The 15,030-nt window shown below is 42.1% G+C and overlaps 1 protein-coding gene across 1 annotated transcript; it reads right to left on the reverse strand.

Moving 5' to 3' along the window:
• Window positions 1-347: 347 nt before the first annotated feature.
• Window positions 348-5,189, reverse strand: LOC107524938 (GTPase IMAP family member 4-like). The gene is made up of 2 exons (XM_087821312.1): window positions 5,132-5,189; window positions 348-1,279 (listed from the first exon to the last, which is right to left on the reverse strand). Exons 1-2 carry the CDS (start codon window positions 5,187-5,189, stop codon window positions 348-350), a joined length of 990 nt encoding a protein of 329 aa, XP_087677438.1.
• Between the last annotated feature and the right edge of the window lie 9,841 nt (window positions 5,190-15,030).

Raw genomic sequence — 15,030 nt, forward strand, 5'->3', positions numbered from 1 at the left:
CAATCTAGACAGAATCCAGAGGAGAAACAGGTACTGGGAAGACACAGAGAAAGCTTGGGGTCATGGTTCTTGGTTCCTGCATTCCTTTTCTCTGTGCGTCTGAGAAAGTGTTCAGAAGATAGGGAGCATCCGTACTTTCTGCTTTGGACTTTTAGAAATTGGGAATGTGTCCCTTCCCTCGTCAGTCAACCAAACCGCTACCTACTGCCAACAGGGAACTTGACTTAACTCCCTAGTTCTGAGAGCCTGAGAGACAGAAACAGAGAGCTCTGACTTTAGAAATGAGTTATACAGGGCAGGGACACATGAAAATTTGCAAGAAATATAGACATTTTTAAAAATTAAGCTTAAAGTGATTTGAATATGCTTAGAAGAATGAAGCCAGCATATTGCAAAATTTTCAGGATATTCTCAATTATCTTGTTCTCCTTCTCAACTTCAGCTCTGGCATTTTGTTGCTTTCTAGCATAGTCTTTCTTCCTGTCTGCCAATTCCCTCTCCATTTCTGCCCTTCTCTTTTCCTTCTCGACTTTGTCCTCTAGTTTCCTGATTTTCTCCTCATACTCAGCCCTTAACTTACTCTGCGCTGTCTCCAGCTCTGCTCTGTATTGTTCTTCTATCACTTGGATCTGTTTCTGAATCTCCTCCTCAGCCCTTTGGTACATCTTATTAGTGTAGAATCCCCCCTGGTTCTCCTTCACCATGCGCTGGACCAGGTCCAGCAGCTGCGCCCTCTGAGCCTCCTGCTCAGCCCCTGTCGCCTTATTGTTGAACACACAGTGGCGATCCCTGAACTTCTTCATCAGATCCTGAATGCCTTCTGGAGCTTCCTTTAAGTAATCTTCGAACTTCATGCCATCCAAGTCATCTTTCCGGGTGAATAAGAGAATCATGTATTGCCTGGCTTTGGGTCCAAACATTGTCAGTACCTTCTCAATGGCCTGTTTCTCTTCCTTTGTGTGCCGGCCCAGGGGAACCACCATGATCACAGCATGAGGCCCCGGGGAGGTCAGGATGATGCAATTAATAATCTCCTTTTCTGTGTGAGCATCCGGTGTCTCGGTGTCGAAAATGCCAGGTGTGTCCACTACGACAATTTCACTCTCATTCCACATGCTGCTCCCTTTCTCACAGACCTTGGTGATGGATTTTGCTGCAATGCTGGAATAAAACGCTTTCTTTCCAAGGATGCTGTTCCCTGTGGCACTTTTTCCTGCTCCAGTCTTACCCACTAAGACAAGTCTCAGTTGTGAATCTCTAGGGTGTTGGTTTCCAAGCCCTGGGACATCAATAAACAAAAGTCACAGGGTTAGGACTGACCTCCAACCCTTTCCTCTTTAAGTTCCCCGCCCCTCATTGCCCTTCTCTATTGCCCACTCGGGCCCTATCCCATGAGCAACCTCTGCACTCATAGGAGGTCTGTAGAACCCCTGGGCCTGGCCTCTCTCCTGCAGGACTCAGGTAATGCTGGGCACTTCTCAGGAGTCCCTTGGGCTGCTCACTCTGACCTCTGGAAACTAAGAGCCCCCAGATTAGGGCGCAAAATGCTTCAAGTGAGAAAACTGAACCCCTGCTGGTGCCTGTTCTTTATAAACTAATGACCGAAGTAACACAAAGTCTGACTTCAGGGCATCACAGTGGAAGACCCCCCTCCCCCAATTTATATTCAAAATGGAAGATTTTTCTCCCCATTAAGAAGCCAGGTAGGCGGTGATTCAAGCCATCTCACCCTTGGAGGGGAGGAAGGGGCACACAGGCAGAAAGACAAAGTGTTCCTTTAAATTTCATGTACAGCCATCTCCTCAGGAATTCTGACCCATGGGAAACAAAATACATTTAAAGTTACCACCTTATCATAGAAATCGAATGAAGTTTTCCTATTTTAAGTTAATATGTTGAAGAGGTATAGCCAGTATTACCAGATCCCTGGGGTTACTATAAAACCCCTTGATAAATCAACAACAACATCAATAATAATAATAACTCATGCAGAGTAGCATCAGTAGAGTTACACTTTCTTAGTGTTCCTTGGATAGGCATGTCCACTTCCTAGGACAATGGGAAGTTAAGAACAAAACAGCAGAGCCTATCACCTGACTGATGTTTCAAAGGTAACTGTGTCTTAAGTTAACACCAAATCATCTAAATAGCTCCTTCCCTGTTTCTATTCAGTAATTTTCTGCTTATCTCTAATGTGTCTATGAAGCTAAAGTCTTCAGGATTTGTGAGGCACAGACTGGGACCATGGAAGACAACTGACAACCACATCTGAGGGCCTGTTTCTCCCAGAAGGAAGAGCCTGTCAGCACAGCCCTTGACAAAGACTGATTCCTGCAGGAGGAGTCCTGTATGACCACCATCTGTCTCTGCTTTCAGTCGATGCAAACACCACCACCCTGACAATACTGCAGACATGATTATAAACTCCATTTTATTATTCAGAGATATCATCACCATTCTCCCTTGATTCCTGTCTTCCCCTTACTTTCCAGATCCCACCCATGGGCAAGTTCTCCTGGCTCCATCCACAAATCTGACCACTTCTCTCCATTTTGAAGACCATCCTAGTAACCAAAGCTACCATCACCACCCATGCCTCAGCAGTCCCCTAACTGACCTCTAGTTCCATCATGCCCTCTTCTATTCTGTAAATTGGAATGATTTTTAAAACATCAAACAGAAGAGAGATTTAGCAGAACCTCCCTCTCTGGTTTCCATAAAATCAGTAGTTATTCCCCATCTCCCACCTATTTTATGGTGAATCTGTTCCTAATCCAGGGATGAGAAAAACCATTCCTAAGGCTGAGTTTGCACATTTGAAAAGCAGAATCCTGGGATGAGAGAAGTAAATTTCTAGAAGCTGAGAGCACTGGCTACAGGATGGCTAAGATTAAGGGAAACTGCAGGTAAAAGTTCAGATTATTATTTAGTTAGCTTCACAATGGAAGACTCCAACCTAAAGATATCTTAGGGCATTAGTTACAATTAGGGAAGGAGTAGGAAAATCACGGGAGGTGAAATGAAAATTCACCAAAGGCCAGCTCCAACACTGCCACAATTCCCAATGCTAACAGAATACGCTAGTCTTCCTGACAGATTGGAGATTTGGCCATCAATTCTTCCCATCTCTGTGCACATGCCTCTTTGGGATGTGTTTCTGTACCTCCTCCCACAAGGTGCTAAGTCTGTTTCTCTGCCCCTTGCAGCTGGGTGGGCCTTATGACTTGCTCTGGACAACAGGGCAGTGGAAGCATGATGCAAGTAGACTCTGAAAGTGCTCATGCTCTGTGTGGCTTGCTGTATTCTGCTCTTCAGAACCCTGTAACTGCTTTATGAAGAGGCTGGGACTAGCCTGCTTGATGAGGGACACAAAGCCCCTTTATCCCTGTCACCCTGTCCTGCCCAAGAGCCTGCTAACTACCAGACATGGCCGTGGGGCTATCCAATTCAAAATTGTCCTTTTGCTGGATCTTGAAAGTATCATGCTAAATGAAAGAAGTCAGATGACAAAAGGTCAAGAACCATATGATTTCAATCACATATGGGGTATAAAATAGAAAGCAACAAGGAAATAAACAAAACAATAAACAAACTCATAGTCATAGGCATCAATATGGTGGTGACCACAGTGAAAGGGGTTGTGATGAGGTTGGAGAGGGTAAAGGTGGTGAAATATATGTTGATGGAAGGAGACAAGGCTTTGTACAGTGTAACACATAGATGATGTATTATAGAATTGTACACCTGAAACTTATACAATATTATTAATCAGGGTCACCCCAACGAATTTAATAAAATAAAAAGATTATCCAGTTGTGTGCTGGACCCCCAGATAACCACCTGTGCATGAATGAATCTGGCTGAGATGAACCCAGTTGGCCCAGACCCAAGAACTGCCCAGTGACCTGCCAAATCCAGAGCCAAAGAAATGGCTTAGGTGTTAGGTGACTAAATTGTGATTTGGTGGGGTGTGGTGCCAAACCAGCAAAAGTTAAACTGATATTGTAGATTTCTAGAGATAAGCGAAAAGAAGGGTTATGTGAGAGACTGAGTGAGCCAGCCTGTTGACTTTGTTGGTCATAGTGAGGCCACCTGAGCAGGGAAATGAAGGACCTGAATAAAGACTCAATTCCTCTCACGTTCCTCCTTCCCAGTCCTCTGTCAGGCTGAAGAGAGGGGCAGAGAAACACCCAGAGAGGCTACAGCTGGCCCTTCTGCTGTGTCCACATTGTAGGAAGTAGGAAATCAGAAACCTTGGCAGTTTGGGCTCAGTCGGGACACTTTAACCTCTCTTCCTCTCAGAGGTTACTCTACATCATGAGTGTAATGATAGAAGGAAAAAAAGCCTCTCTTTTTCTTTGCAGTGGCCTTCCACAATGATGAGAAGCACCTGGTAATTAAACCCCAAGATTGTTGGCTCCGCTGATTCAAACAGCCCTTCTGTTCAAACCACAGACAAGATAAGCTACTCTCAAGGCTACATTCTTGCATCCCCCCCTCCCTTCTGTTTCCACAGCTCAGGGATAATTCACACCACGGAGTCTGAGTTATAAAGCCCCCCCTGCCCCCCCCATTCAACAGGCTTCTTTTACACTCTTCATAACTTTTGCTCTGAGCATGTTTTATAGGCCTAGGTAAAATACTGATGGGACACCTTCCTAGGGTACCTGACAGACTGTGGCCTGGAAAGCAAACAAAGCACTTTTCAAGAAAACCTCCCTAGTATCTGCCCAACTTCAAGGCAACCCAAACCCCTCCTTTCCTTGTCACCTAGCAACAGTACCTGCTTAAAACCCTAGGCCACCCTTTATTTTTTGCCCTTGTATTGATTAGCATGCATTAGCCCTTTCCCTCCTTCAGGGGCAGGAAAGTAAAATAAACTCCCTCCCCGCATCTATCTCTTTTTTCAGGTGTGAATTCTTTCACAGACCACATTGGCTAAACTCTAACAGTAAGGAGACAGCGCAGAAGATTGAGAGTAAAGAAAGAGACAAGTCAATGACAAGAAAGTAAGAAATGGAGTTGGAAATACTTTGTTGTTGCTCAGATGGGAACTGAGAGGCAGGACAGAAGAACTCCCTGCCAGGTCCCCAGTATTCAGCCTGGCCTGGGGAGCCTGAGTCTCTCTCACCATAGCTGGTATTGGATTCACTGACGTTGACACTGGTACTGTGGGATTCAGCTGCCATTGTAGTTTGAATTCCTGTAGATAAGAAACATAACTCGTTTGAGGGAAAGGGAGAGTAATTTGAAATTAAACCCTCATGCAGCCAACAGTTCCTTCTTTCCTATAAACTTGCTACTTGATTTCACCTCCCCTATTTCCCAGCACTTCTCCTCAACTCCCCATTGTCAGTTTCATTCTCGAGTGTTGTTTTTTTCCACACAAATATGAATGTTTCAAGTGCTTCCTCAGCTCTGGTACTAGGCACCCTTCCCCCCTTCATTCAGGGAACTATTGCTTTGAATGCCCTTTGTAAGTCCTCTGTAGCCTAGACCTTCCTTGGAATTCTGAACTTTTATATCCCATCCAGCATCTCCACTGGGCAAGTTGTGGGCATCTCAAACAGAACTGGGCCAAAATGTAACCCTTGACCTCCCCCAGCCCCAGCCTGTCCTGCCTCCAGATCATATAAATGACTCTGTCCCCATTTCAGTAGGTGCCATCGCCATTATGTGCACCCCTATGTTCATTGCAACGTTATAGTAGACAAGATACGGAAGCAACCTAAGTGCCCATCGATTGACCAGCGGATAAAAACTCTGGTACCAATATACTGTGTAATATTACTCGGCCATAAAAAAAAAGAAAATTTTACCATTTGAGACAGCTTGAATGGGCCTAGAGAGTCTTATACTCAGTGAAATAAGTCAGTCAGGAGAAAACAAACACCCTGTGATTTCAATTATGTGGAATCTAAATGACAATAGAAATTAAACCAAAACAAAGCCGAAACAGACTTTTAGATTCAGATAACAGAGTAATGGTTGCCAGAAGGGAGCAGGTTTGGGGGCCTTGGTGAAAAAAGGTAAAGGGATTAAGAAGTACAGATGGGTAGATACAAAATAGTCATAATATGCAAAGTACAGCATAGAGAATATAGTCAATTATATTGTAATATCTATGTGTGGTGCTAGGTGGATATATAATGCAATCTACTCAGCTATAAAAAGCATGAAATATTGCCATTGGAGCGTATCACGCTAAGTGAAATAAGCCCGATGGACAAAGGAGAAGAGCCATATGATTGCACTTGTATGTGGGACATAAAAACAGAAAGCAACAAATGAACAAGACAAACGACAAACAGAAACTCATAGACACAGACAACAGTATGGTGGTTACCAGGTGGAAAGGGGGTTGTAGGGAGAGATAGAAAAGGTTAAACAGGATTAAATATATGGTGGTGGAAGGAGACCTGATTTTGGCTAGTAAACATACAATACAATACACAGATGATGTATAATAGAATTGTACAGTTGATACCGATGTAATTTTATTAACGAATGTCACCTCAAGAAATTTAATGAAATAAAAAAATAATAAAAGAAATAAAATTACTACCTTGGAAATGAAAAGGGATATATATTATTCAAAAGTATGAAAAATAATCAGCAAATATATCTTAAGCAATAAGGAAATAATAAAAATAAGAGCAGCCTAAGAACTGGGAGAAAGTGCAATTCACACATCTTATAAAGAACTTGTAAATATATTTGATAAAGGACTGGCAAAGAGAAGATTATACAAAGAATTCCTACAATCCATTAATAAAAAGACAAGATAACCCAATTTAAAATGGGGAAAAGATATGAATAAGCACTTTTGACATAAAATATACCGTATGTAATTAGAACAAAGAATTGGTTGAATTTTTGCATATGTATAGACCAGTGAAACCATCACCACAAACAAGATTATGAGCCTATGGGTTTCCTCATGCCCTACAGTAATCCCTGCCCACCCCACTTACCCTGCCACCTCCCCAGCCCCCCCATCCAGCAACCACTTGTGTGCTATGAGAAGATAGGCCTGGCAATCATTCCATGGTGTGAACATGTGAGGGGCTGAGGCCCAGACTCAGAGCTGACATCTTCCACTTCTGTGGAGGAGATGATGATGGTGTTCAGCAACATGGCAATTTGCTGATTCTAAATCCCAACTTAGGAAGAATTTTAGAAAATCAAGATGCTTTTTAACAGGAAGAAAGAGCTTGAGAATCATTGATTGCCTAAGACACTCCATTTTTTTATATTTGTTTATAAATATAGATGAGACTGCTCTTTTAAAAGCTTATGTTGGTTGGAAACCTCCTGGAAGTAATCTCAAACCGGCCCCCATAGTTCCTTGTACTATTCTCTTTGTGTGTAATAAAATGACTACTGAATACTCTATACCGAGCACCCTGATTAATGTTTTGTACATGATCTCATTTACTCCCCCAAATAGCCTGCGAAAATGCTAATTTTACCTTTCTAACCTTTTAAGCAGGAATATTGATGTGGCTGGAAAATGTTGAGACTCTTGCCCAAGGTCACAGTGCTAACAGGTTCTGGACGGAGCAGGGATCCAATTCTAAGTCTGTCTGACCTACGCCTTCCCTCCTAACGCTGCACACCATGGCCTCTTCTCGGTTTCCTCTCAGGCCCATGACTCTAAACTCCCATCACATCACAGCTGCATCAACACAGGGCAGGGAAGAGGGGCCACACTGCTTGCAGACAGGGAACTGGCAGGGAGCCTGTGACTAGGGAAGCTAGCAGGAGGGTTTCACATACACTGTTCCTGCAGAGCAGCCCACCTCCTCCCCACAGCACCCTCCTCACCTCATGTGTCACTTTACTGGGGACACATCTCGTCTCTGCTGAACAATGGAAAGGATTCAGCAAACTGCAGCCTAGGTTTCCTCTGCCCTTAGGGACATGGGCAACCCCTGGAGTCCCCACACTCCCTGGGATCATGCTTCTATTTCAGTAAAAGGAGGGAGTTAGAGTGGGTGGTCTCTAAACCACCCGTGTGGTCTCTAACAGCCCGGCCGGGCGTGGTTCAGTGGTTGAGCATCAGCCTAGGATCCAAGAGGCTGAGGTTCGATTCCTGGTCAGGGCACATGCCTGGTTGCGGGCTCGATCAATAACTCTCTCATCATTGATGTTTCTGTCTCTCTCTCTCTCCCTCTCCTTTCCTCTCTCTGAAATCAATAAAGATATATTTTTTAAAAACAACCAACAAACCAGCTCTAACACCTGCCTTGGGGATACTAACTTCCACTCCAGGGAAAAGGAAGGCTCATCAGGCAGTTCTCAATGTCTGTCCCAACAGCAAGTGCATGAAGGGGCACCAGTCAGTACACGTGTCCTGCAAATAGGAGACGTGTGGCATTGTGCTAATAACACTCCTGACTCCCTCGACTATCCTCCATACTAGCCTCCGACAGCACCCTCCCCACCTGGCACTGTGCTGCTGGCACAGTCCCTGGTCCCTACTCAGACCATAACCCACACCCTGCACCCCCTGGACTTCCCGCCATCACAGCTTTACTAACTGGGGCCGACTCTCAGCCATACTCACCTTCTTTTGGACCAGTTGGTGAGTTCTCAAGATCTCTCCAAGAAGACCTTAGAGCTGGTGCTTTTAACTGTGAGGATAAAGTGTGCCCTCTGGACTCATTAAACCAGGAAGCTCAGATTGGGAGGAGCCAGAGGAGAAACATTGCCTTTATGACATGGCAATATTGTCCCTTATTTTGTGGGGGCCTCCGTTTTGCCAAGTTGAAACCCTTTCCTCCATGTACCCAATCTCACACCCAAATTTCCAAAACTATATTCAGTATTTTGACTTATATTGATGGATCCACAAGGCCCTTATTAAATGACCTGAATCTTGCCCAGAGAGTGAGGCACTGTGCCTGTCAATTTCCAGGGTGCAGTGGGAGCCTGTGGGGTGATTCTGGAAGAAGGAAGTCTGGCATGTGACTTGGTGGATCTTCAGGTGCTCCCTGGTCATTGTACAATATGAGTTTTGAGTCTAGTATTTCAGGAAGCTCTGAAGTTACTCCTTCAGAAATTAGGACTTGGGTACAAAGCCAAAGGGGTCTAGACCATTGGGAGCCAAAGTAAAAGGAAGAAGAAAAGGCCTGTAAAAGACTTCAAGTGAACACACAGCCTGTTTTTTTTTTTTTCCTATGGTTCCTGCAAGGTTGAAAATCTGCAGGACCTGACAAGTAAACATGCACCTGGGGAGTAGATGCAACTTTCCCTCCCAGCTTTCCCACCTTCTCCCAGGCCAGGCCCAGGCAGAGGCAGCTTATCCTAGATTCACCAGTGGATGCATCCAACAGGCTTTGGAAATTGTATTCAAGTAAGTGGCGCAAGCTGTCAAAGCTCTCACGATGGACAAGATGTTCTAGTTGTCTGTTGCATCACTGTAAAACACTGAGTTTTTTAATTATACATTTTGGTTCAATAGATTGAGAAACTGGATTAGTCCATGCTCCCTTCCTGACTCCTTTTCCAAAGTACCTTATTCCGCCCCCCCTCTAAAACCCCACACAGCTGCTTAGAAAACCCCTGAATTCCAGCTATTTCATGATGCCAGAGGCAGAAGAAGAGGCTGCTTAGGACAGGAACCAGGAAAGAATTCAGAGGCTGTTGGGTCCATCTGGTCCTTTCAGTCAGTTGCCCTCTTTCTGGGATTTTCAGTTTGGTTTGTACAGCTTCTGCTGTTTTTCCCTTTTGGTTTTAGTTAGAAATCTCTTGCTTCATTCCAATCCTCCCATAAAGATATGTTCTTAACTGCTTTGTTATAACTGGCAAATTCTGTAAATACATCCTTAACAAGGAACTAAGATACAACTCCCATGTGTATCTCAGCATATCACAGGACCGTTAAACTGTTTTGTTCTTCATAGTCCCCTCCATTTCCAAGGAATGAGTTACAGGGTTACTTATTGTACAGGGTTACAATTCAGTTGTTCGTAGGAAAGTATGGCTCCTCCCTCAGCCACAGTGCTCTCCTGCCTCACACCCAGCTTACTCATCACTTAAAGTTGTGGTCACAGCACAGGCCAGAAAGGCTGGGTTACAGGGCCCACATCCCCTTACTTGTACCTGCTGAAGTGTTCAGAGGACTGAGAGGAGAAGGCTGGGCCAAGAAGAAACCTCACCATGGATATCACACTGAACTATGCTCAGGGTTTAGTTCAGATCCTTCCTAGGCTGGTGCTGGCCTGAGGATGAAGTGGAGGAGTTTCCTGTGTCTCCAAACCCTCAGCAGTTCCTGAGCAGGCACAACACTGAGCACTTTGACCCTGACCTGAGCCAAACGAAATAAACTCTTCTCTCTGTTGGGACTGGTGCTCATGGATGGTGGCATCTTTCAAATTCAAACAATGACATTTTCAAAGCTTCACTGGTCAATAAACAGCTGAGCAGCCTCATTGTTGTTGTTTTTTAAAAAATTTATCTTCAGTGTTGAAAGTAATAAAATGTTCCCTTTTCCTCCTCGTTGATTCCTTCCCCCCCCCCCCCCCCGGAATACACCACCCCCCAGGCCTTCATCACACTATTGTCTGTTCTTAGGTTAATTTCTCCCCACCCTCCCACGCACCCCTGCCTTCCCTCTTAGATTCTTCAGTCTTTTTCTTGCTTCTGTGTCTCTGGATCTAATTTATTTATTGGTGTATTTTTGTTCATTAGATTCCACATGTGAGTAAGATCATGTGATACTTGTCTTTCTCTGACTGGTTTATTTCCCTTAGCATAATACTCTCTGGGTCCCACCATGCTGTCTCAAAGGGTAAGGGATCCTTCATTTTTACAGCTGCCTAGTAGTCCATGGTCTCAATGCCCAAGAAGATGCTTGATATGGATTTCACTCACTCTTCCTGAACTTGTAGAGGCTTGTTTTGTGTCCTAACATGTGGTCTATCTTTGAGAATGTCCCATGTGCACTTGAGGAGAATGCATATGGTGCAACTTTGGGGTGAAATATTCTGTAAATGTCAGTTAAATCCATCTGATCTTGTGTGTCATTTAGAATCACTGTTTCCTTGTTGATTTTGGTCTGGAAGATCTATCCAGTAAAGTCAGTGGGTTGTTAATGTCCTCTGCTATGACAGTATTGCTGTTGACCTCAATCCAATAACCTAATGTTCCACATTAAGGCAGTGATTAAGGCAGCAAACTAAACCTACAGCAATCACAAGAAGAATACAATAAAGAGTAGGTGGAAATCAATAAACTAGAAATAGAAAAAATATAAGATACTAACCAAACCAAAATTAGTTCACTGAAAATATCAACAAATTGATAAATATTTAGCTAGTTTGACCAAAACCATATGGAGCCCTCTCCTGGGAGCTCAGTGGATTCGAGCACTACAAAGGTTATGGGTTTGATTCCTGGTCAGGAGACAGACAACTATCAACCAATGAATGCATGAACATGGAGAACAACAAATTGTTGCTTCTCTCTCTCCCTTCCTCCCTCTAAAAAAAAAAAATCAATAAAATATTTTAAAAACCCAGATCTGGCAATATATTAAAATGATCATACGCCATGACCAAGTGGGATTTATTCCAGGGATGTAAGGCTGGTATAATATTCACAAATCAGTAAACGTGATACATCACATAAACAAATTGAAAATCAAAAATCACATGATCATATCAACAGATGCAGAAGAAGCATTTGACAAAATCCAACACCCATTTTTGATAAAAACTCTCAGTAAAGTGGGAATAGAGGCATCATACCTAAACATAATAAAGGACATATATGACAAACCTACATCCAACATCATAATCAATGGGCAAAAAGAAAACAATTTCACCTAAGAACAGGAACAAGACAGGGGTATCCTCTTTCACTACTCTTATTCAACATAGTACTGGAAGTCCTTGCCACAGGGATCAGACAAGAAGAAAACATAAAAGGCAACCAAATTGGAAAGTAGGAAGGAAAACTGTCATTATTCATAGTGGACATGATATTTTATATGGAGAACCGTAAAGACTCCACCAAAGGACTACTAGATTTAATAAATGAATTTGGCAAGGTAGCAGGATAGGAAATGAACATCCGGAAATTAGTGGCATTTTTATGCACCAATAATGAACTCTCAGAAAGAGAAACTAAAAAACAATCCCATTTACCATTGCAACAAAAATACTAAGATACTTAGGAATAAACATCCAAGGAGGTAAAAGACCTCTACTAGGAAAATTACAGAATGATGAAAAAAGAGACAGAGGAGGATATAAACAAGTGGAAGAAAATACCGTGTTTATGGATTGGAAGAATTATCCTCATTAAAATGTCCATACTACCCAAAGCAATCTATAAATTCAATGCAATCCCTATTAAAATACCAATGGCATATTTCACAGATCTAGAACTAATACTCCAAAAATTTATATGGAACCAAAAAAGATCTCGAATAGCTTCAGCAATCTTGAGAAAAAAAAGCAAACTTAGAGGGATCACAATATCACATATCAAGTTATACTACAAAGCCACTGTAATCAACACAGCCGACCACTGGCACAAGAACAGGCATATTGATCAATGGAACAAACAGTGAACCCAGAAATTGACCCAAGCCTCTCAGGACAAAGAAGCCAAGCCACATAGTTGTCGTCAGAATTTTCCTGGAATACTCATAAAAATGATAAATTTCTAAAGTTATTGAGGTTCCCTACCCAAAAATGTCTTGAGGTTCTTTCTTTGCCATCTCCCAGGAAAGCAACCTTCGTTCTGACCTGGAAAGACTGCCATGGACCATGTAAATAATCAAGGTACCAGGCGGTTTTTCCAAGGGGTTTTATCAGCTTCCATAGTCAATCTTAATTTTGTTGTTGTTGTTGTTTAAAATGTTACAGATGTCCCTTTTGCTCCCCAATGACACGTTCCACCCCAAATCTTAATTCTTTAAAGCTTTCTGGTGACATTCAGAGTCTAGGCATGTCTCTCTCATATATGACATTGCAGTCAAAGGCTCAGTTAATAAAAAGTTTCCACTCATGACCTGTTATAAAGAGAACAGATTCTTGTTGGATTCATGCAAACAGACATGTTGTTAAGAAAGTAATAATAGTCACGCAATAAGAGTTTTCAAATTCTGGAGGAATCAGTAGGGAGAAGAATATAAAGTCTTTGATATTACTTATCAAGGTATAATCCACCAAATTGCTCTAAAAATCAAGTTTCCTTACATCTGGAAAGGAACAAAAAGATTTAAAAATCAGTAATATTTTGAACAAAGTCATAAAAATTATACTTATACTCAGTTCATTCCATCCCATAATCAATTTTTATTGAACCTGATTATTTGATGGTGAGATCTTAGGAACAGTTGTTTCTAACCTTACCAATTCAATTATGAGCAGTCAATCAATTCTCTATATGTCAATGTTTAAATAGAAATGTGTAAATCCTAGTAGCTTTGTAAAAATTTAAAACTTTATTTGTTGAATGAAACTGATGAGGTATAGAAAATATATAGAAATATCAAATATATGATATTTCTGAGAATATTTTAGATGAGTTCTGCCTAGTCAATGTACCATAGACTCTCTAAATGCAGCTTTAATAGGTGCTATGTAATCTGTATTTGTAAATTAACTGGGTCAGACCACAGCTAGTGAGCCATTTCAGCACCAGTAAGTTATTGAAAATGAGAATTTACCTCATTAAGGAATAAATTGGCTGGATATTCAAATGTTTTAAGGTCAATGTATTATTTGAAAGACACCAAATTTCTGGGGGAACAAGTTCTTACTAATAGTATTTTCACAGCTTTACAATAGTAGTTTTACTCTGCTTAAAATTGTATGCAGCCTGGGCATATCAAATATATGATATTTAAGAAGCAATAAAGAAGCCCTAGTCCTAACTCTAGTACTATGAAGAAATAATTCACTCTGCACATTAAAAAAAAAAAACATCTATTCTTTCAATAGCAAATTATTAAAAGCATTATGTGGGACAATTTCTATTGAAAGAGTGAATGCTTTATTATTTGTGCAGTGTTGAAATTTACTACAACCCTGATTTCCTCTTGAACACAAATCAGGCCCTTTTAAATATAAACATTATATGTATTTGGTATTCAAGTAAAATCTTCTCACAGTTAATGACATTTGAAAGGTGTGCAAAACTGCAAAACTCATTGTAATAGAAAGTGTAAGGTCAGAAGGGTGGACGGCTGACGGCCAGCTTCTCCTGCACACTGAGGAGGGGCAGTCGCCCCTGCTGCTCCCACAGCCTGCATCAGTTCCCCCATTACTCCCAGGACTTCAGCAGCTCCCAGGCCTCCAAGAGGAAGATTTAGGGTGTTTAAAAGACTCACTTCATTGTGTTTTCCTTCTTCCTGAGTTTTACTGTCTGGGAGAGGAGTGAGAACTTTTTTGCCTCTTTGAACCATCTACTTAGATCTTTTCTGAATAGAATCCTTATTATGTAACAACGGGAAACCTTCCACTTAAGAGATCTCATCCCAATTACCAGGCCTTTGGCAAAACATTTCTAATCAGTTATTGGCTTATAGATAGAAGTCAACGGGTCAGCTAAACTATGGCCTAAAGGATTCTCTGGTAGACCTGAGACTGAGCCACCCATTTTATTTTTTAATTTATTTTATTTTATGTTATTTTATATTATATTTTATTTTATTTTATTTATTTTTCAAATCCTCACATGAGGATGTTTTTTCCATTGCTCGTCAGAGAGAGTGGAGGGAGAGAGGGAGAGAGAGATAGAGGAAGAGAAACATTGATGTGAGAGAGACACATCTTTCAGTTGCCTCCCACACCCTCCCCAGCTAGGGCCTGGGATCAAGCCTGCAACTGAGGATCATGCCCTTGCCTGGAACCAAACCTGGGACAACTTCGGCCCACAGGCCGATGCTCTAAACACTGAGCCAAAACTGGCCAGGCCTGAACCGCTCATTTTAAAACAGAAACAAACTCCAAAGTAAAGATTAAGTTCAAACAAACAAGGCCTCTCAAACCAACCCTCTGGTATTTGAACTTA

Source organism: Miniopterus natalensis, chromosome 10 (assembly GCF_054644295.1).
Source record: "Miniopterus natalensis isolate mMinNat1 chromosome 10, mMinNat1.hap1, whole genome shotgun sequence".
Taxonomy (NCBI): domain Eukaryota; kingdom Metazoa; phylum Chordata; class Mammalia; order Chiroptera; family Miniopteridae; genus Miniopterus; species Miniopterus natalensis.

Excerpts from the sequence above, each read along its gene's own strand:
- LOC107524938 (XM_087821312.1), bottom strand. The coding sequence starts at position 5,189 with ATGGCAGCTGAATCCCACAGTACCAGTGTCAACGTCAGTGAATCCAAT. Across the intron at positions 1,280-5,131 it reads TGAATCCAATACCAGCTATG|GGCTTGGAAACCAACACCCT; the intron begins GTGAGAGAGACT and ends TTGATGTCCCAG.